This window comes from Python bivittatus, unplaced genomic scaffold, assembly GCF_059951505.1.
Source record: "Python bivittatus isolate LINGU-HERP-01145 unplaced genomic scaffold, Pbiv_v1 ctg000610_np1212, whole genome shotgun sequence".
Classification (NCBI taxonomy): Eukaryota; Metazoa; Chordata; class Lepidosauria; order Squamata; family Pythonidae; genus Python; species Python bivittatus.
Genome location: NW_028277088.1, coordinates 5,321,216 through 5,343,184, shown reverse-complemented (window position 1 = coordinate 5,343,184; position 21,969 = coordinate 5,321,216). Strand labels below are relative to the sequence as shown.

The following is a 21,969-nucleotide window of genomic DNA, read 5'->3' as shown; positions in this document are numbered from 1 at the left end:
GTGACTCTTTAGCACTATCCTCCTCAACAAAATGTCCTCTAGATATTTTAGACCAATGTTTTAGACTATGGTCATTTCCTCACTAGAGGCTTTAAAGAGCCTTCATTGTATCATCCAACCATCACTGAAGTGATATAATGTCTGTCCTTTGGCATAACACAGGTTGGTTGACTCTAGAAAATACTATAAATCACTAGTGCAGAAATGACCTTTGGTTCCCAGAATTTCCAGACTAATACAGGGAACTGTAGTCCAAAACATCCAGAATGTAGGAGATTGGGGAACTCTGCTGCCACTGCAATCTTTAATTCCCACTGAGGATCTGAACGAGTTTACACAACCACTAATGGAAAAGGTGCTGGGTTAACTATTTATGACAGTGTTATTATCTATTTCCAGGAAAGCTCTGTTGGGACAAGAGAAAAATCAGTGAGCTGCCCATTACTTGGTGTCATCATTACTGTCAGAGAACTTCCCCTGATGAACACCAGGAGTGATGCTCGTTGCATTACTGTATGATGGAGGAATGGCCACTGAAGACAGGCTCTGGGAATTACTGGACTGGCTGCCTTCATTTTCACTCAGTCTGAACACAGATAGGCTTTCCTCTTCAGAAATATTCTCCAAGGAGATATTTACACAGGCTTCCTGTGATACAGCCTTTCTTGCACGCTGAAGGAGATGCATCCTATAAGCTCTCTGGATTACGATGGCAGACTCGTCCTGTTTTCTCTTGGGAGTTGTCACAATGGGCTCATAGGCAATCTTCTCTGGATACTTTTCTTCGATTTGGGACTCAAGGGAGTCCATTTCTCCAGATTCTCCCAGCACCCTTTTAGTAAAAGCAAACAAAATATCCAAACAGTGGATTTTATTCCCATTGACTATTGGAAGGTCCATGGACAACAACTCTTGGCTATTTGGTTTTGGTACCCGTAAAGGTTCTGTCAGGGCATCTGCAAAGTTTGACAGGGCTGAGTAAGAAATAAATTGGGTTGCTTTGGGATCAAATTTTGCCCATATCTCATAAAAGATTTCAAAATCATCATCATTCAGCGGCTCTGTGCTTTCTTCAGTGGCAACATTCAAGTTCTCAAGGATGACAGCAATGTACATGTTGACCACAATGAGGAATGAAATAATGATGTAGCTGACAAAATAGGCAATGGCCACACCACTATTCACACAGGGGCTCTTCTGCGGGGTGGAGTTGATGTTCAGAGCACAAAGATAGTTATCCTGATGGGTGAGCATTGGTCCAAGAAGTTCATTCCAGCCAGCAGACGTTGTTATTTGGAAAAGGCAAAGCATGCTATTGCCAAATGTTTGGAAGTTGAAAATATCGTCAATCCCTTGCTTCCAACTAGCACAGGCAAAATTAGCCATGCCAAAAATAGCGTAGATGAACATGATCAGAAAAAGGAGGAGCCCAATGTTGGTGAGAGCAGGAAGGGACATCAGCAGGGCAAAAAGCAGGGTGCGGAGTCCTCGCGCTCCTCTGATCAGCCTCAGGAGTCGGCTTATCCGGATCACTCGAATGACTCGCAGGATTGTAGGTGGGAAATTGAGATGTTCCCAAAGCTGCGCTGCTGCAAGGCCTGGAAAAAAAACAGCCTCTTGTCAACATCGATTGACATGCAATTAGGCTTTCAATTTAACTTAAAACTCTGTTCTTTGATAACCCCGTTTAGAGACCTTCAACTGATTTCGAATTAAAATGAGTTTGATTTTTTAATTCTAGGAAATTGCTAAAATAGAACTTGCATTCTTTTTGAGGTTCTGCCCTCCCACCCACAAAACCCCACTTACTGGTTTTGTTTTTTTTTAATGAGTGTCCAGAACAGCTGTCTGAAAACAATTCACATAAATATATCTTTCACTATTGGAGCAGAATGGAGTCTTTGCTTTGAAGCGTGTTATAAAATCCTGACTTCCCTCAAAAGTTTAGGTTGGCATATTTAAAAACAGTATTTTCCTACAGTAATGTTATCTTTCTTCTAGCAAAACCACCAGTGAGGGACTTTTTTATTACTCTAACCCAGTGTTTCTCAACCTTGTCCACTTGAAGATGGGTAGACTTCAACTCCCATTTCCCATCTTCAAGTGGCTTCAACCTTGGCCACTTGAAGATGGGTGAATTGAAGTCCACCCATCTTCAAGTGGACAAGGTTGAGAAACACTGCTCTAACCCATTTCTGGCTCCCTAGAACAATAAAGGTGCAAAAAATAAATTATCTTATTTGATATAGGCAAGAGCAGAACTGGCCAAGTTTCACTCTGACGTAACCATGAATTATCAGAGAGGACACAGTGATGTCATGTCAGTTAAAGTATGATTAGTAACAGTACTGTTGATTAGAAGGAATGCAGTAATTGGGGAAAAAAACGCAAGTAAAGCCAAATTTTGTTTATTGACCTAGAAATGTACAGAGGGTAGCAGGAGATCTCATTTTCTCTATTTGTGAGCCTTTCCTCATATCTGTGTACAGAATTCAAAGGGTCTATGTATTTGGTCATTCTGGGGTTACATCTTCTCAGTTAATCCAATTAACAGAGAGATCCATCAGCTAAGGCTTGCTCCCATGGCAGTTTGCTTTTCCCAAATCTGAATTATTTCTCTCCCAAGCAACACTTTACAACCAATTTGTCAACATGCATTCCTAAATCTGCATTATGCATGTGAAGTGGAAGCGTATGGCTGTAAATAAGTATGCAGTGCAAAACGTTATTTGCCTTGTATCTAGTTAGCATTGGCAAGCAGTGACCTTGTAAACAGAAAAGTTTACTTACTGATTATTGAAAGAATTACAACCACCAAATCAAATATGTTCCAGTTATCTTTGAAGAAATAAAGCCTCAAAGCCAACAGTTTCACTAAGCTCTCGCCAGTGAAGATAGCAACAAAGACACAGTTGATATTTTCAAGAAGTAGCTCAGCAGACCTATCTTGGCCTTCATATTCCACCGCCATGACCACCACATTTAAGAAAATTAGACTCATAATGAAAAGTTCAAATGCTTCCTTGTTTACAATATCGAACAGTAATCCTTGGAATTGATTCTGCGGAAGAAGGAAGACATCGGTGCAAGATTCCAAAGCCGTGCAAAAGTGACTTCAACTCTTTTGATAATTATTTATCCCCATCTTGAGGCCACTAACAGAACCCCACAGAACCAGGAAGGCAGAAAGGGCTGTATCTGAGGAAGTCCTAATGGGCTTCAAGAACTGCTTCTATTGCTGCTTCAGATGGATTAAGTTTCTTTATGACTTTCAGGAACCAAAGAAACTGTCCAAGAGATTTGGCTCCTCATGTTGAAGGTACTGGATTGCCTCCTTCCTCCCTGGCTGCCAAGGGTCAGCCTGAGGATATGCTGGGACATGCCTCCCTCCACGATGGCCTGAAGCACCCCAGGACATGTTGGATTCCCTTCCAGCCCATACTGGAGCTACTCAACTGGTGAGACCTCTGGAGTGCTCCAGAAGTTTCCAAGCTGGTCATCTCTGGTGTGGGCTGAAAAATTCCCTGCAGCCTGGGCTGGGGCTGCCCAGCTTCAGAGGCCCCTTGTAGAGAAGGGGATTGAGCGGGTAACTACCCACCTGGTTCTGGCATCCTCTGGCTGGGCTGGGCTGCCAAAGCTCCTGGTCAGCCTATGCAGAGAAAGGAGGGTGGTGGTGGTGGTGGTGGTGACGGTGGGGTTGTTCCACTACAGCATGGGCTTCCAAACTTCTGGCCAGCACCCCAGGAAGCACAACTAGGACCTTTGGCCCAGGAAGTCCAACACCCCAGGAAGTTACAGACTCTTTGACTCACTTTGCCAAAGTAAACAGCACAGTCTTTCCATTTCAGCAAAGAGAATCACTTCATCACCACCCTTTGAATTCTTTCACATTAGCCTACTGCAGTTTTTCTCAACCTTGGCTGCCTAAAGATGTGTGGACTTCAACTCCCAGAATTCCCCAGCCAGCATGGCTGGCTGGGAAATTCTGGGAGTTGAAGTCCACACATCTTCAAGTGGCAAGGTTATGAAACACTGACCTACTGTAACATCGTAATAGTGACAAGGTAGCTGGGATGTTTCCTTTTTCTTTTTAAACACACCACTGCCCTTTGCATAGCTGCTTATTCTGGTAACATGGAGTTGCATGGTAAGATAGCAATGTATTTGATTTCCTATTTGCAGGTAGTGAGGAAAAGGAGATGTTTATTTCTATAGGACTTACAGGAGCTCCAGGGGCCAGGCCCTAAGTGAATAACATTTTTTGTACTTTCCTATTAATCAGCTGACAGGAGTACAGGTTGGCTGGCAGGGACCTCATCATTTTTCCTGCAGTTCAAGGTAGCAGATTTATCTCAAGCTAATCTGGACAAATTGAGCTGACTTTGGCACAATCTTTAAAAATTTGGTTATTCTTACTCAGTTTTATAAGAGTAATACATTTGAGTGATAATACTAACCATGCAGGAAAAAATGTTTTATATTTGGCTTTACTAGAATTTCTTAAAAGTCTTTCCAAGACAGTAATAATGGAAATGCAATTATGTTTGCGACTGCCTTACCAGAGGTCGTGGAATGGTCTTATGTGGTTTCTTGGTACCAAGCTTTTTTAGTGCATTATAATATTTCTTTTGCTCCTCGGACAAAAAAATGAGTTCTCCACCTAGGTATAAGACAATAATAACACTGCTATTAAATTTTAAAAGTGTATTTTTATCTGAATCCATTTATAACACAAGAATTGTCCGAAGCCAACTAAGTACTTAATATCAATAAGTAGAATTTAACAGACAAGGCTCTTTACAACTTGAATATTTGTTGACACAGTAATAAAGCCTGAAGATGGATGGATGGATGGATGGATGGATGGATGGATGGATGGATGGATGGATGGATGGACACCTTCTAAAATATACTCTTTAATTTAAATGAAAACAATTCTTCAATTTGGATATTACTAGCCCAGAGTTCTACAACTAAGTTAAAACTAGATAGAACATGGAATAAACCAGAGCTGTGTGGCTCTCTAAATGACTACTGTTTCTCAGAATCTGTAATCTCCATAAAGTCATTTTTATTGCTTTCTGCTTCAAGAAGTCTAAGGGACTTGTAGCTACTTTGGTTACTGCTGTTGCCCTGAGCTGTCTAGTTTACCTTGTGACAGGTGGCATGAAACAGAGGCACTGTCAAACTGACTTATGACTTCTGTTTCGATTTTCCAGATCATGTCATCTGATTGACTGCCTGGCCTAAAGGATTAGAGAATAAATATGCTATCTAAACTATCAATGATAGCTCTGTCATTAAGTGAACTATTGATGGTGGTTACTATGAAGCTGTGCTAAGAGCATCTCTGGACTCCCACAGGCTGCAGGGCTGAAGGAAGCAATCACTAAAAGAGCCATGCCTGGGGCAGGAGAACAGGTTTGCCTTGGTTGAGAACCCTTGCAGAATCTATGGAAATAAGACGACCCTGTCCTTTGGGGCAGTTCCAATAGATGGGTACCTCAAAACCCCTTGTTGGTTTTGATTAACAGGATTGGTCCTTCCACAAACTTTCTAACCATGATTGCACAGTGGTAAGAGAATATATAAAATGAGAGCGAGACAGATTAGCTGCTGGAGATGACTCTCTTTCTCCTGGGTCCTCCCCAGGGCCGTGTTCAACTGCTACCTTTCCTGAGCCCTGTGTGAAACACAACACTGGCAGAATCCCACTGGGTGCACATGAAAGATTTTGTAACTGTTTGCGTTCATGTGTCTCGATTGTCTGTGCTAGGTACGTATCTTTTTTCTTTGCTGGTTAAAATTGTCGATAACCACGCCAATGAAGAGGTTCAGCATGAAGAATGATCCAAATATAATAAAGACCACAAAGTAAATGTATGCATATACATTGTTTTCAAAACATGGCTGGGTAGAGGTCTGAAATAAGAAAAAAAAAAGGGGGGGGACACATAGTTAAGTGGAAAACATATGCTAATTTAAATTCGGTGTTAATATGATACAGATGGCTGATATCATAATTCTGGATACCAACTTTCCTTCTTCAGGATACACAGAATGCTGTCCAGAGGAGCATCATAGGATTCAAAGGAACGGCCTTCGGAAATGGCATCTTTCCTGTCCAGGAAACTCTAGTGGAAAAGGCTCCCATTTGAGTTGCATCTCCCCAACCTAGGGACAGCCACACTGCTAATCCCTGGCTCAAAAGCCCCAGTGGAATTACTCTCTCCTTGCGGAAAGGTCAAGAAGCTATTTACTCTTCTTTAATTCAAGATGTTTCATTTAACAGGAAACAGAGCTGGCTGCTCGGATGGAACTAAGCTTCAGCGTAATGTTTAATCTTCGCTGGCTGTCGAGTCTTGGGAATCTTTCATTTGAACTTCCCACAGTATCATCCAAGGTGCTGCTTGCTATGCATGGAATTTGCCCAGTCAGAGCCTGATTTTGTTTTCTCTGCTTTGCCTTATCAAAACTTGATCTTTGCTTTGCTTGACTTTACATCAGAACCAGAACCTTACTTTCTTTGACATCTAAGCGTGTCCCTAGCATCGCTGGCTCCTGCTTGATCTAGAACCCACTGGCAGTTAGACTCCAACGAGGATAGAATAATTATTTTGTTACCAATCAGCCATCTAACTAAATATCCAAATGGAAGCTATGAAAATAACTATTTCAGAGCTCCAAGCAGGGAAAGTTTGGAAATCTGCTGGATTTCCTATCCTATACATGAGCTGCGGTGGTTGCAGTGGCAAAGAATGGCAGGATTCATACGTCATGCTAAACTATAGCATAGATTGTTTCTTGTTAGTTTACAGTAATGCCTGAATCAATCCATTACGGCTTAGCAAGATGTGTGGCCCCAGTCATTACGGCCTAACGAAGCATGAGTTTAAAAATCCTGGCTTAACATTATGTGTGAACCTGTGCTACTTTTAACATTTTCTTTGCCACTAATTTCACAGACATTCAGGTCAGGTGAGCTTTCTGCGTGGTATAAGAGTCTAACACCTAAAATAGGGTTTCCCAAATTTGAACATTTTTATTTTTCAGTTTTTAAATCCAAATCTATACCTAAACAATACAAACTGACCAACATCAATTTCTTACCACACCGTTAACCAGCTTTTAAGATCTGTTAATATTATCCCAGAGCTTCTCCAATGCTCAAGTTGGAAAAATACAGTTTGGGACAATAGTGCAAGATTGCTAAGTAAGCAGGAAAATATTTGTAAAAAGGTGAAATGTTGCAACTTCATTTTCATGGCTTACATCATTAGCTGAATCTACTGCAGCATACATAATGTCCGTCCAGCCTTTAAATGTTGCCTGGATAAAAAATATAAAGATATGAGTAAGCCAAATTATTAAAGTTTTCTATTTTTTTCCCCCCTAATTTGTCTGATAGAGGTAGACCTTACTGTGTTCTCTAAATCCTTATAACATTTTCCTGTCTGCCGCTCGAGGAACTGTTCTGTACTCAGAACGAAATTGATTTGCTACTTTTTCTTCAGGAGTATTTAAAATCTTTGCTAGACACGAAGAACAAGTATTCAGTTTCCCACATTCCTGGATAATTCCACATAAGACCATTCCACGACCTCCGGTAAGGCAGTCGCAAACATAATTAAAAGACTTTTAAGAAACATAGATATATAAAATGATGGAGGGGAGTGATCTCTCCCACACCTTATTTTTATATGCTGTGTCACTTTGAGCATCTAGTTTTCCTGCCTAATTCACTTCAAATAGGGCAACTGGGCTGGAGGAGCATAATTTGAAATGAAAGAGCACGAGAAGTTAAGATGGGGGGCAGTATTCACTTCCTCTGATCCATTTTCTCTGTCCGGAACATCAAATCTTTTGGAAACGCCCAATTTGGGAATGGAATGGAAACAGAAACATAAATTTAGCGTTCCCACCCTACCTGGTTTGGCAAAGGAACCATATCAAAAGAGAAGCATGTTTTGCCTGATATGTAAAAGAAAAAAACAGATGACCAACTTCTGCTCAAGCAGCAAGACTCAAAGCCTTTTTTATTAGGTGAAGTTGTCCATTTTTTATTGCTAAAGTTCGGGGGACTAATTATGACTATTATCAATTTTATTTATAATATACCTTCCTAGGCAGAAGATTTGTTTCACTATTTTTATGAAATGCTGGGTTTAGATACCTAGAAGCCATCACATTGCTGCTAACTATGATCAACCTGCTGTTCTACTCTGCAGTGTAAACACGAAGTGTTGCATTTGGACTCTGTGCATAGCCCAGGGATATTTTAATTGCTATTCAGTTTTCTTTTCCCAGCGCTGCTTTTTTCAAGCTCTCCTCAAAGCTTATTTACCAAAGCAAATTTCCCCACAAATCAACGTTCAATAGTCTGCTACTAATAACATACTTTGGCTGCATATATGCACCTTATGAAAGGTATTTAATAATCATTTTATTAAACATACCACCTGAAGGAGAGCCAGATACCCAATCCCAACATGATCAAAGTTGACAGTGTTATTAATGCAATTGGTCTTATTTTCAGTATTCCTACATGAAAATTTCCCTCCAAACAGCTGCACTCCTAAGATGTTAAAGGGGAGCCAGAGAACAATGCAGACAAGTAGCACATTTCCAATGGAAGGGATAGCACAGGCAAGGGCGTTCACAACAACCTTAAAGGGAAAAAAAATGGAGATACAAAATCAATTCCCATTGCAAAAATAAATAGCAACAACACATGAATACTCTTCCTATGTGTTTTTCTATGTAACAAAATATATATCTAGCTCCCCACCTAACACATGAGGGGAGCTCACATTAGTCAACAAAAACAATATAATAAAACCTACTTTGGCAAAAACAGCGTTAAAACAATCATATCTTAATAATATGGTTAAATAGCCAATCACCAAGGCATCGTATAGCAAACTCAACCACACAAACCACTTTATTCTGGAAAAAGCCGTGGGGGAGGCTATCCTGGAGGGCAAGCCCTGTGACAGAGAAGGCACAACTTTCCAGGCCTACAAGATGACACTGTTTAATAGAGGGGACCTGGAGCCCATCTGGATCTGTTGGGACAGGCAAAGGCCCTCGGAGATAGACGGCCCTGCAGACAACCCGGCCTGTGCCATGCAGGGCTTTGGAGGTGATAACCAGCACCTTGAATTGCACCGGAAGCCTACTGTTATGGCAGTGTAACCTGGGCAAACCATGGTCCATCCCAAACTGTGCGTGCCACTGCATTCTGGACCAGCTGAAGCTTCAAAGGGTTTTCCTTCATTAAAAATCAGGAGGATCTGGGTGAACTAAAAAGCATGATCAATGAGTTAAAAGTTTCAAACCATCTCAGACAGAGACAGGTGCTGCTATATACCCAGAGGAGGATTTTTTTTCCACTGGGCAGTATTTTGAATAATAAATTCTCAATATAAAAGCAAGGTAAGCTCAATAAAACAGCATTATTCAAATATGCGGCTAAATTTGACTACAGTAGCAGCAAATGTTTTTCCTTTTCAGCCTCCTTAGAATCTTAAATGTTCATCAATGTTCCTGCCTTTCAAGCTATTACTTCTTGAGTACGTATTGCATCATGCCCTACTTTGAACCCATTCTTAAGTTGCATAGCATCCTCTTCTGCACACTATCGTTTTTAGCTGCTCTCTCATTAACTGGGCCCAGTCCTCCTGCTTCATTTAGCATATCATGGAGTTCAAAGGTCTCATCACAAATGTTATCATGATTGTCTTCATTGTCCTGATTCTAGTGGGAAAATGGAGTAATAACCCAACTCATCCCACAAAATTGCTAAGGCTGGGCTGAGTTGTGGTCAGACAATCACAATCACAATTCAACAGGAAAAAATATCATGAACACTGTTTATAAATGTACTGTAGGAGATTATTATCAGTATGGATAGTTTCCTTCTAGTGGCTGGAACACACATTCTGCCATTTGGCCTAGATCATGCTATATCCTGTGCTTCTGTTCAGAGCCTTGAACTTTGCTCATGCCAGATGTGTCAAGCAGAAGCAAAAAAGAAACATAATGAAATGTAAGAAAGAAGCTAGCTTAATAGAGGTCTTATCAAGCAGCATGCACTACAGTAGTCAACAGGTGACTGAGCATGATAGGAGCATGATAGGAGTTGTAGTCCAAATTATCTGGAGGGTGTTCAGGCTGAAGGAAGCTGCCATACTCAGAACAGAAAGAGAGGGAGGCCTGGCTGAAACAATGCATCAACCATGTTCCTCCGAAATAAAACTTTCTAGTTCCAAAAGATGGACATATTTGAAGCGTAACATTAATCTCTGGAATAAATATTATCAAAGAGGGAAGGAAGGAAGGACTGTATATTTAATACCTTTATTCCTTTAAATCTAGACAGTGCTCGAAGAGGTCTCAGGGCCCTCAATGTTCTTAGAGATTTTGTGGAGATATTACTATCACACTGTTTTGTCTTTGATGGGCCTCTTGTCATAGGAAAAGAGATCTGTGAAAATGGGGAAACATACAATTCAGCTGCAAAACACAACCTTGTAATTCTGGTTTTACCTTCAGGAAAAATGGTCCATGCCAAGAAACTTAGCAAATATCAGTTGTATAGCCCTGACCTATCATTTCTTCTCCCCATCCCACCCACCCACTTCTTATTCTACCCTCCATCTATTGCCTTCACTATCTTAGGAAATGATAGTTAATGGTTTGATCAGGATCTCTAAATAGGAAACTACTTTGCCTAATTCCACATTGCAGCAATACACATAAAAAGATAATACATGATACTTACACATACAATAAAGAAATCAAGAATACACCAGCCATTGGTAAAATATTTTCTAAAGCCATATGCCACCCATTTGAGGAGCATCTCCAAGAAAAAGGTACAGAAAAAAAATACATCTGCATAGTCGAGTATGTTTTTTATCATCTTTCTTTTTTCAAGGTAAATGTCTTCAAAGATCTAGAATTATAAATCAGGTGTGATTTAGGGTATAATAAAGTAAAATATTGTAACTTAGTGCTAGCTGATGATGGCAGATCCAATCTGCTATGATAACTGAAAGCCTTCCCAGTTTTAAAAATGAAGAAATTATTTAATTTCTATAATTTAATTAATTGCTATTATTTAATTAAGACAACTCAAAGCCTCCCTGTCCTTGTTGTTCCGCTGAGAACACTGACATTATTATTTATCCCAGCATAAGAACACAGCCCTCTTGGATCAGGCCAAGGTGTACTTTATTACAACATATTGTGGTCAACCTGATGCCTCTAGGCCAGTGTTTCTCAACCTTGGCAGCCTTCACCCAGTATTCTGGGAGTTGAAGTCCATATATCTTAAAGTTCCCAAGGCTGAGAAACACTGCTTAAGACTAATGAAAAATTTGAATATCCTCAAACTTTTACATTTTATATATAAATATATATTATTGAGAATACAAAAGTATCTTATTAATTGTCTTATTAATAAGTATCTTATTAACAACAGAAGCCAAAGAAAAACAGAGGTGACCCAAACCATGTATTTATTATAGTAAACTTACCAGAGCACCACTACTCAATAATATCATGAATATAATAAAAGATTCAAACCAATTATGTTTTATAATTTTGTAACAGGTTTTTCTAAATTTCCACCAAGTGTTGCCGGGAAATGCATTGATATTCACTCTGCAACATGGAAAGAATTTCATGAAGACTGAAATAAAGAGAAATGAAGTGTAGAAGTCATCAGTACCTTGAAATGGATAAGAAGCCAGTCCCTTCCTAATTCCTTTTTAGGGAAGTCTATTTCTTTGTCTTCCCACATCCCTCAATGTCCAACTGATACTCTTTGCAATGTGCAGTTCCCACCAAAAGGACTACAGAGGAAGAGCTACTTGTATGGATGACCCCATCGGGGTTCTTACTTATGAGAAAATTGCCCTAAGCTACTAGCCAAGCAAAGATAACAACATATATGTTTATCTTCCAGGATGCTCCAAGCCCTGCCCAGTTGGTGGGGGGTGGGGTGGAGGCAACTATTTTCACACCCACCATGCTGGCTCCTTGAACTTCGGGTAGGGGGTTTGGTTTCAGTCAAACAGTCCCTCTGACAATCAAGAATTTCTCATACAGAAAAGCATATAAAGCAGTGTTTCTCAACCTTGGCAGCTTTCAATCGTGTGGACTTCAACTCCCAGAATCCCCCAGCCAGCAAGGCTGATATAAAGGAACGAGATAGAATTGGAAAGGATTATGGAGACCATCCAATCCAATCCTCTGTTCAGTGTCAGAATCCAAATTAAAGCATCCTCAACAGATGGAAAGGCTCTGCTTGGATATATCAAGTGAAGGGAAGCTCCCTGTCTCCCTTAGTAATAGGCTTCATAGTCAATGGCTCTTGCTGTCTTTCCTAATAATGCACTGGAACATTCATGCACAGAGCTGGGTTTTTAATAAAAAAGGAAAACAGCTGGGGCTGGATTACCAATGAGAACTGCTTGGGAAAGGCTTAGCATTTTCTGATCCCCTCCTTCTTCCAGCAACATCTCTGCTTACAGTATTATCATTATTGTTGTTATTATTCCTTTAAAAGAAAGTTCGATGTGTTTCTACTACACAAGTGCACCTATTATAAACATGTACTACAGCTGGGTTTGCAGGTTGCTTTTTCACACATTTTGAACTTCCTCTATGTTTCTCATGTGTCCTGTGCTGTGTCTTGCCACAGACATGCGGAAAGTGGAGTAAAGGAAGGATCTCGCATGGAAGCAGGGTACTTTTAAAAAATATGCTTCCTCTTCGTAGACATCTGAAATTAGCCACAATCATAGAAGGACGATGACACACACACACACACACACGAAATGACATCACAATGCAGCCCCACCTTCATGCAACTGCATTTTGATCTCAGATGCAAGTACCTAAATTGCGGGATCTGGGTCACGATGTTAGGACTAACTTTCCATCCTTGAAGTTACTTAGGTTCCTCTTGAATATTTATAAATCACCCCTTTATCAAATTAAAAGCACATCATCCACCTTGCAACCAGATCTTCTTGGCGCTTGGAGTGCTAAAGTAAATGGAGCAATACTTTGCAGTACTGCTACGCAAGGGGCCAGGGCTAATTCCACAAGTAATTTTAAGAGGACTGTGGTAGTCCCACCTAATTTTAATCTCATACAGGAGGAAGCAAAATAGCAATAAATAAAAGATATTCTTTCCTCAGAAATAAAAATTAATAGGGGCTAACATATAACAAATTAAATACATCTACCTGTACACAATATGGTATGCCCAGGAACAGGTGCCCCATAACTTCCTAGGGCCACTGAGGTTTTTATGTTAACAGTCAAACCATTTGGGAAATCAGTTTGGATCAGAAAAGAAATACTGTTCCAATCATGTGAAATCTATTGCAGGATAGAGTACTGACATCAAATAACCCACATCTATTGATCTCACTGGCTGAGGTGTAATACAGGTATATCAAATGATACGAGCAGCAGTGGGATGACCCATGGGCCTGGTTCAGGCCAGGATCAGAGGCAAAAACTGTTTGTTGCTACTTCCTCCTCAAGCCTGTAGTTAGAAGCGATTGCCTATGTTTTTGTTAGCCACCCGGAGTTATTTGTTTAAGAAAGAGGGGCGTATAAATTTGCTTAACAAAGAAATAAATAATGCATTGGGCTATTTACGGGCAGGAATGCATACAGGATTTGGCACATTTGCTAAAAAGGATGGCTGCCACTGATCAAAATTTCAACAGATTTGTTTATCTGGGTGATTTTCTACCAAGAAAGCTGGTCTTCACCTTGTGGGAAACAGTCATGAGGTTCCTTCTTGACCACAGGCAAGTGATGGATGGGAGATCTCTGATCCACAGTGCTGGTCTCTGAACAGCTTGTGTCATATTCTGACCTCTGGATATGAAAAAAAAACCCAAAACCAAACCCAAGAACAATCAGCATCTACTTTATATGGGGAATTAAGATAGCTGTATGCATTATTCAGGGGCATTCTACCCATGATATTAAAAGAAAAAGGCTGTAGCTCCATATACTTTTTATCAGAGCTCTGATGTCTCCAAGAAGTGTGCAGAAAACCTCCTGCATGATACACAAAAAGCTTCTCCATGGCTAAGTTATGCACATCATTGTAAGCCACAAAGAAAACATGGTTTTGGGCCTGTCTGGATCTGGAGATTTTTCATCTTTGGCTATGGATGGGGTTGAACTGCTCCAAACAGCCCCCGTGCACCATTTGAAGGTCCTCCTAGATGCATGGTTCCTCCTTGAAAGGCCTTTGCACAGCTCCATCTTGTGAACCAATTGTACCCCCTCCTAGTCCTTCTCATGGTCACTCATGCCTTGGTCACCGTGCAATTGGATTGCTGCAATGTGCTTTAGATGGGGCTGCCCCCTCAGAAGCTTCAGCTGGTCCAGAAGGCAGCAGTACAAGTAGTTATGGATGTACTTCAATATGTCCATGTGCCACCTCTACTTCATGAGCTGCGCTGGTCACCAATGTGCTTCCAGATGCAATGCAAGGGGCTGGTTCTTACCTATAAAATCCTTTATGGTGAGGGCCAAGTTATTTACTCTTCCTATTTCTGCCAGTCCAGTAAGATCTGATAAAATTGGCATACTCTGTATCCTGTCAGTTATACAATGTCATCTGATCAGACCCAGGAGATGTGCCTTCTCTGTTGCTGCTCGCAGCCTTTGGAGCAACATTCCACCACTCCCGAGATCCAGATGATCCTGACCCTGCCTGCCTTACTGATGGGATTAAAGACCTGGTTCTTTCCTCAGGCATTGGGTCTAGGAGTGGTATGGCCTGTTGGAAGATTTTTTTCCAGCACGTAATGTGTCTCCTTGTTCTGAATTATGTTTTTATGCTGTTTCATTATATGGTTTTCTAAAATTGACTTATTGTTTATTAATGACGTATGCTGCCCTGAGTCATGTGTTGAGGGGGTGGCTGCACAAGTTGATTAAATGAAAATAAATAAATGAATGTGTGAAATGTAAAAACCTTTATAGGTGTCTTGATTGGTCTAGTTGCTACAATAGCTCCTGAACTGAGAAGATTTTGAGTCTATATAATTAGAATTGCTGGAGGGTTTATCGCCCACTCAAATGACATACCTTTGAAGGACAGATGCCACCCGCATGGATTTTAAATTCAAAGGCCACTTGCCACACAAAGGCAGTAAGGTAGCATGGGAATAAAAGGGACCCCTTGTCCTCCCCATAAAAACTCAGCTCTGCCTTCCCAGCCCCATAAGAAGGGCCCGTTGCATGTCAAGGGGAGGAGACCAAACAACACTGGAACCTTTTTGTAAGATTAACCTCAGAACTGTAACTTCTCTAGTCAAATTTTCAGAGAATGCAAAGTATCATTTTCTCAGCAAGTAATAAAGTTATCTTTGATCATTTCTGTTTGCTTTACCTTGGGAACATCTAAAGACCAAATACTTGTACTTTCAGAAACTTGAGAAGAGAGTCTTCGACTTTGACTTTGGTACATTTCTCTCCTCTTTCGTAGATTGTTCTCCTAGAAAAAGGTATCCAAGAAACAGTTTACTATGCTGAAGCGTTTTATTCTTCAAGTTCAACACCAAGAAGCTCCACTACCAATTTTTTGGAAACATAAAATTGTATTGAAATCAGTACATAAGAAATGACAAAACCTTAATCACTTATTCCAAAATATTATCAATGTAAATGGACACATTATGTTAGAATAAATTATGTCATCCACATCCTTTGGGCATGGAACTTGCTTTGCCATGTGTATAAGCATGGGACAGCCATATTTATGGATTATTCAAAAAGTCTATGGAACTCAAAATTTTATTCCAACAGTGGCTGCCCAAATGTCTCCAGAGGCTCATATATACAGTAGAAAGAGAGAAACCCAATATCTCAATATCTCTTTGTTCCCAGCATCTGCTATCCAAGTTACATAGTCTCGATTTTTCAGCTTTGCTATCCTAGCAAGTAGCTCTTATTATCAGTTAACTTGTCTAATTCCTTTAGATACCACCTAAAGGTAACTAGTGTTGATAGCAAATTCAGTTGGTGAATGTCAACAAAAAGGAAGCCAATACAGAACCACTGAAAAACTAGAAAGAAGGTTTTTCCCCAACATTTAATTATATTTTATAGGGAATAAAGAGAGCAATTCATGATGCAAAGGTCTTGCTTCCTACCAGGGCACTAAGGTCCACTTCGGTGATAATGCATTCTTCCTCTGCACTTAACGTCTCCAGTTCAGCCAGAGGAACACAGGCCACATCACTGGAATCTGCCACAACATTTTCCTGTTTCCTACCCCATGGTGGTTTGTCCCAATTCCTGAAAGTTTCCTTGCTAGCAAAATCCTCTGAGATCTCTTTCATGGGCTCAGCGCCACAGGTCTTTTCAATGACAGTTGTCTTGTTCTTGTTCTTAGTGCTTGCCCTCTTCAGCTTCTGCAGGAACACATGGCAACACCAATCCCACAGGAAAAGTCTGACAAATCGCAACCCGCTTCGAATGAGAGCAAAAGCCTTTTGAGGTTGAGGATTGTGGTTATCTGCCTCTGTTTCAGAATCACTGCTGCTGAAGGAGCTCAGCAGCAGAGCTATAAAGAGGTTGAGGACCTGAGTGAAAAACAGCAAGATTAAAAAAACAAATTAGAGAGAAAAGAACCAATCTGAGAGTAAGATACTTAGACTACAATCCTATCCATTGTGCTTGCACCCAGATGGTCCCTGATGGTGCCTCATCCAAGTATGAACTAGGACCCAACCCTGTTTAACTTCCAAGATCAGCAAGAAAGCAATACATAGAGGAGAATCTATCATGAGAACACCTGAGGGGAGAAAAAAAAAGGTCTAAAGTTTCATTTTTGCTTTTTTTTGTTTTGTTTTGCTCTTTAAAGCTACTGTAGAAAGCTTATGAGCTCTGATAAAGACAGAAGACTAGGGAAGAAAACCTCCTTTTTACCTAAAGCTCACATTATACATTATTCTAGAGGTAAATTATTTTTCTGTTTCCAGAAGAAGAAATTAGATGACTGGACTTCTGAGGGGAAAGCCCCTCTCCTCATTTTGTTAACTGAGAAAGGTTCCAATTAAAATAGCTCTGATAAAATCCTTGGAGACTTACCACAAGGTTTCCTAAAACCAGGACCAGCATGAACAGAATTATGCACCGTCCTTCCCCAGCAACTTGCATGCATTCCCACATGGTGGAAATCCATTCTCCACACAGAATTCGGAATATAATAAGAAATGAATGTAAGAAGTCCTTCATATGCCAGCGCAGTTGGCACACCTCGGAACTATTACTGGAAGCCCAATTGAGTGTGCCATCGCTGTTGCAGATGCTAGCATTAGCGGTGACGTTGCTGTAATACTTCCCAAAGGCTTGTTTGCCAATCACAGCAAAAATGAATACAGTGAATATGAGAACAAGGGTGAGGTTACCCAGAGGCCCCACTGATTTCAACATTATTTTCATAAGCTTATTTAAAGCTGGCCAAAATTTTGAAAGTTTGAAGATTCTCAGCTGTTGGGAACAGGCAGGGTTGGAGAGGGAAGGAAAGAATACCAGAAATGAGACAGTTAGATTTGAGTTACACACACACACACAGAGTTCATTCTACAGATAAAATATCAGACCAGACTATTTACACCAAAAGGAAAACCAAAATGCACATTTGGATATACACCCACTTGTACAAATGGATGACATTTACTTCTGGATTATATACAGTGCATGCTTGCCGTTAATGATCTAGAGAAGATTATATTGCTTCCTTAGGCCAATTTATCTCTCTGGATCAACAAGTAAATATGGTGCTTCATCTAATGTTTCTCTGATGACAAGGAATTCTAACAGCTCTGTCAAGAAGAGAGTGTCATTTCAACAGGACATAACTGTCATTATTATATATTATTTGGTCTCACCTTGTACTGTACTAATACAATGACACAGAACATGCATTCAGCACAACAAATGATCAAATTATTGCCATAAATAAGGCAATGGCTCACTTCATTACTCATGTATCATTTTTTTGACATTTTAATTCACTTCATTTAAAAAGGAGTTCATTCATAGGATGTACATAAAACATTTATACATTGACTGTAACAAAAGGGTTCTTTATTACCGTTCTGAAAATTGGTGCACGCATGTTCAACACCAAGTTTATTATGCTTATGATAACCACTATGAAGTCAAAAACATTCCAAGAGCACTGAAAATAGTAATATGGATCCAGTGCAATCATCTTGAGGAACATTTCAGCTGTAAAAATGGCAGTGAACACCTGCAAGAGAATATATCAGAACCAAACTAAACATTTGGCATACAGTAAAATGCAGAACTCTTCTAATCTCTGTCTTTCCCTGAAATGCAATAATACTATTTCTTTCTTCTTTCCTTCAAATTTTATTGTTTTTTTTATAGTAGCATTTCTTACTTATCCTAATGCTGAGCAGAAAAAAATATCCTGCTTTTTTTCCCGTCAGTTCTTACTCAATATGGCGGAAGAGAATTTGCTTTATAAATTCTTTCAAAGAAAGACATTTGGGGGTCGTGGGGTGTTCTCATGCTTATTCAGTGAAGAGATGGCCAATGAGTGTGGGTTCTACTGTATAATCTTAATTTTCAGCCTCCCAGGTTTCTATTAAATCCCAAGGGGGATCACAAGGAAACTCTCTCACTGGGCTGCTTCAGTAACAGTGTTCAATTTCTGAGCAATTCAGAGAATTCATCCATCCAGTTTCTCTGCCCAGAAATGTGGTAGAGAAAGGGCATCCATTTTTGGAGAATCTTCAAGTGACTCAAATGGCATTGGTACCCAGCTCTGATTTATATATTCACTCAGCTTGCCAACCCCTGGGTTTGTTTTCAAGGAATATAGGAAAAATTACTCTACATTACCAAGCCTCATATTCCCAAAAATATACTCAGTTGGCTTGGTATATAGGAACAGCTGCTAGGACACTTTATGCTTCTGATTGGAAATTACATATAATCCCTTCTGTATAAGAATGGCAAATTCAATTGTGGGAGGACGCATCAATGATAAAAATAACCTCTCATCTGAAAGACAAACCCGAGACAGAATTCATTTCAACATGAAAATCATTCCTGGATTATAATTCCACATATGGGCTTGTACCGCATCCAAAGTTTGGCTCTCTTCTAACTTAAGGTTTCAACATTTAAGTTTCTTTATGATTTGCTAAATAAAGATAAAAATTTTAGACCAGGCAGAAATTACTATAATCTCCCATCTTGATTTATCATTTACACTATTCTGGTTATTGTTATTGTTATTAACTATTGCATACTAGCTTTATCTGAATAATGATCTGGAATTTTAAACCAGCGTAAGGTATTTTAATACATAGAACCAAAAAAATGAATTCTTTGCTTCATAATGCTTATAAATCTCTTTGCTATTTCCTTTTTGGTTTTTTTAAACCTCTTTTTCCCTCCTTGATTGTGTTTTTAAGAAAGAAAGAAAGAAAGAAAGAAAGAAAGAAAGAAAGAAAGAAAGAAAGAAAGAAAGAAAGAAAGAAAGAAAGAAAGAAAGAAAGATAGATGATCCTCACAGCAGGACTGAATAAGCACATCATTCATTTCTGACAGCAAGCATGGATCAACATTCTGGAAACTTGATACTCCTGTAAAAGGATTTCTGAGTTGCTGTCATGCCAAACAGAGTATATTAGCTAACTCTATGCAGTTCCACGTGTTTAAGTCATAAAATACACCATGATGGGCAGGGAATTAGCAGGCTCCATGTGCCTGATATGCTAAGGCAATTGCCTGGAGTCCTCAAAATATTGCTGATGAATCAGGCATTTTACTAGTTTCTTTTTTCACCTGATATCCACTTCCAGGGGCATGGGGTGGGGGAAGGCATTAAAAAAGTCAACGTGGTGACAACACCATCTTGATATTTTTGACTCCCCCTGCAGATGCCCTGGTCACTTCATTATGCAACTGACTGATTTCACAGAGAACTGCAGAAGAAGAAAATGAATAATTTAATGCACAATTAATAGGTACAACATTTAGAGTACCGAGGTTTCAAAAAGGAACAACGTTTTCCCAGAAAACATAATTATTGGCTGGAATGCACCTTAGTAAGAAGTTGAATTCACTTACATGATTTCCTTTAGTAACCTGTTCTGGTGATAATGAAAGTTGTTCTAATGCCATTAGCATGGTATTTGCTATAATGCACAGTGTAATAAATAGTTCCATTAAAGGGTTTATCATTATTTTCTTCAATGTATCCTTTATTTGCAACCACAGCGGACAGCATTGCCAGACGAGGTATCTTTTGACAGCTTGTTTCAGGCTGGGAGGGAATTCAAATTTGGGTTCATCCCATTCTAAAGATCAAGAAGAACAGAATTACAAGTTATTATTTTAGAACTCGAGGCAGGATAACAATTTATGTTATAACTTCCCGGGGAATCACTGCCATTAACACACATGCACGAACTGACAATGCATCTGATGAAGGGAGGTGCAGCTAACAAAAGCATATGATATGTCTTTTCATAAAATTTGTTAGTCAGAAAAGGTGCTGCCAAACTCCTTCAGATTGTTGACTACTATAGACTAACACAGCTGTCTTCCTGCAGCATAGAAGAAACAAGGTTGTGAAGTTTTCTGCATCTCTCTCTCTTACACACACACACACACACACACACACACGCAGTAAGTATTGAGGGACAAAAAAGAACAAACCAACTTCCTAGTTTGTTCAGCAGCTGCTCCTGGTAAAGGCAGCAAATGAGAGATAACAGACACCCAATAAGCCTGAGAACTGGGTTTCTGGGACATACTGGGAAGGGAGTTTAAATCCGCCTGACCTGAAGAACTCCCAATTGCACTTGAACACGCAGCTCCATTCTAGATTCTATTTCAATATTTACAACATTTGAGATATTTTAGGATCTTTTCTGAACAAGATAATTTTGGGGAAATCTGCAAGTGCCTTCTCAAGAGCTGTATAGATGCATCGTGGCTACAGTGGTGCTGACTCTGGTGTTAGGACCTGGAATCATGCATTGGACCTAAGTGGTGGGAGATTCAGATCAGATAAAAAAGTTGCTTTGGCACACGTATTTCTGCTTGATTTAGCATGCCGGTGGTCACCAATCTGCACACCTTGAATCTCCTTGTAAAGCTTTATGGACGGGATAGTCTTAATGGCTATTGCTTCAGTATTAGAGACAATGTGTTCCTGTCTGAACTCTGGGCTTCTTTGGCTGAATTAGAGGGGAGGACCAGGGGTGTCTGCAGAGTGCGGTTAAAAAAACCAAGACTGTGACACACACAAAAACAGGTGGAGCTACAACTGCATCGTTGTGGCCACCAACTTGACTTTTTTGACCACACCCTGCAGACCCTGGGGAAGACTCTTCTTAGTTTTGTAAAGAATACAAAACAACACAAATTGAAATGTACTTCAGGCCATGGAAACTCAATTGTTTGGGATATAATAATGGTACTGTAGTTACTTTTATTGTAAAAATAGAAGTCCAATTTTTCTAACCATTGACATTTATTTGAAAACCTGAAAGCAATGAAAGCCAAAAACTTAGAAAGAAAGCAAAACAAAAACATAGTGTTTCAATTTTTTTCACTGTTCATTACAGTATTTTATTTGAAGAAATAACATTTTGAGCTAATACTTTCCATCTTTTCATTTGCAACAGAGGAGGAAGGGGTAGGGGAGGAAAGGGGAGGAAAGGAGAAGGGAGGAGAGGGGAGGAAAGGGGAGGAAAGGAGAAGGGAGCGGAGGGGAGGGGAGGGGAGGGGAGGAAAGGAGAAGGGAGCGGAGGGGAGGGAAGGAAAGGGGAGGAAAGGAGAAGGGAGTGGAGGGGAGGGGAGGAAAGGGGAGGAAAGGAGAAGGGAGCGGAGGGGAGGGGAGGGGAGGGGAGGAAAAGGGGAGGAAAGGAG

General features: G+C 40.1%; 1 protein-coding gene across 1 annotated transcript in view; it reads right to left on the bottom strand.

The window, feature by feature from the left end:
* Positions 1–297: 297 nt before the first annotated feature.
* LOC103058165 (sodium channel protein type 5 subunit alpha-like) overlaps positions 298–21,969 on the bottom strand; it is a 38,040-nt gene continuing 16,368 nt past the window's right edge. Inside the window, exons 11-25 of the mRNA XM_088150520.1 lie at positions 20,161–20,390; positions 18,149–18,307; positions 17,140–17,541; positions 16,200–16,631; positions 15,437–15,541; positions 13,797–13,905; positions 11,541–11,695; positions 10,784–10,957; positions 10,358–10,486; positions 8,457–8,666; positions 7,273–7,329; positions 5,781–5,922; positions 4,560–4,660; positions 2,791–3,061; positions 298–1,598 (exon numbers count right to left, since the gene is read on the bottom strand). Of these exons, the coding sequence (XP_088006646.1) occupies positions 442–1,598; positions 2,791–3,061; positions 4,560–4,660; positions 5,781–5,922; positions 7,273–7,329; positions 8,457–8,666; positions 10,358–10,486; positions 10,784–10,957; positions 11,541–11,695; positions 13,797–13,905; positions 15,437–15,541; positions 16,200–16,631; positions 17,140–17,541; positions 18,149–18,307; positions 20,161–20,390 (3,833 nt within the window). The 3' untranslated portion in view covers positions 298–441. The remainder of the gene's footprint in view (positions 1,599–2,790; positions 3,062–4,559; positions 4,661–5,780; positions 5,923–7,272; positions 7,330–8,456; positions 8,667–10,357; positions 10,487–10,783; positions 10,958–11,540; positions 11,696–13,796; positions 13,906–15,436; positions 15,542–16,199; positions 16,632–17,139; positions 17,542–18,148; positions 18,308–20,160; positions 20,391–21,969) is intronic.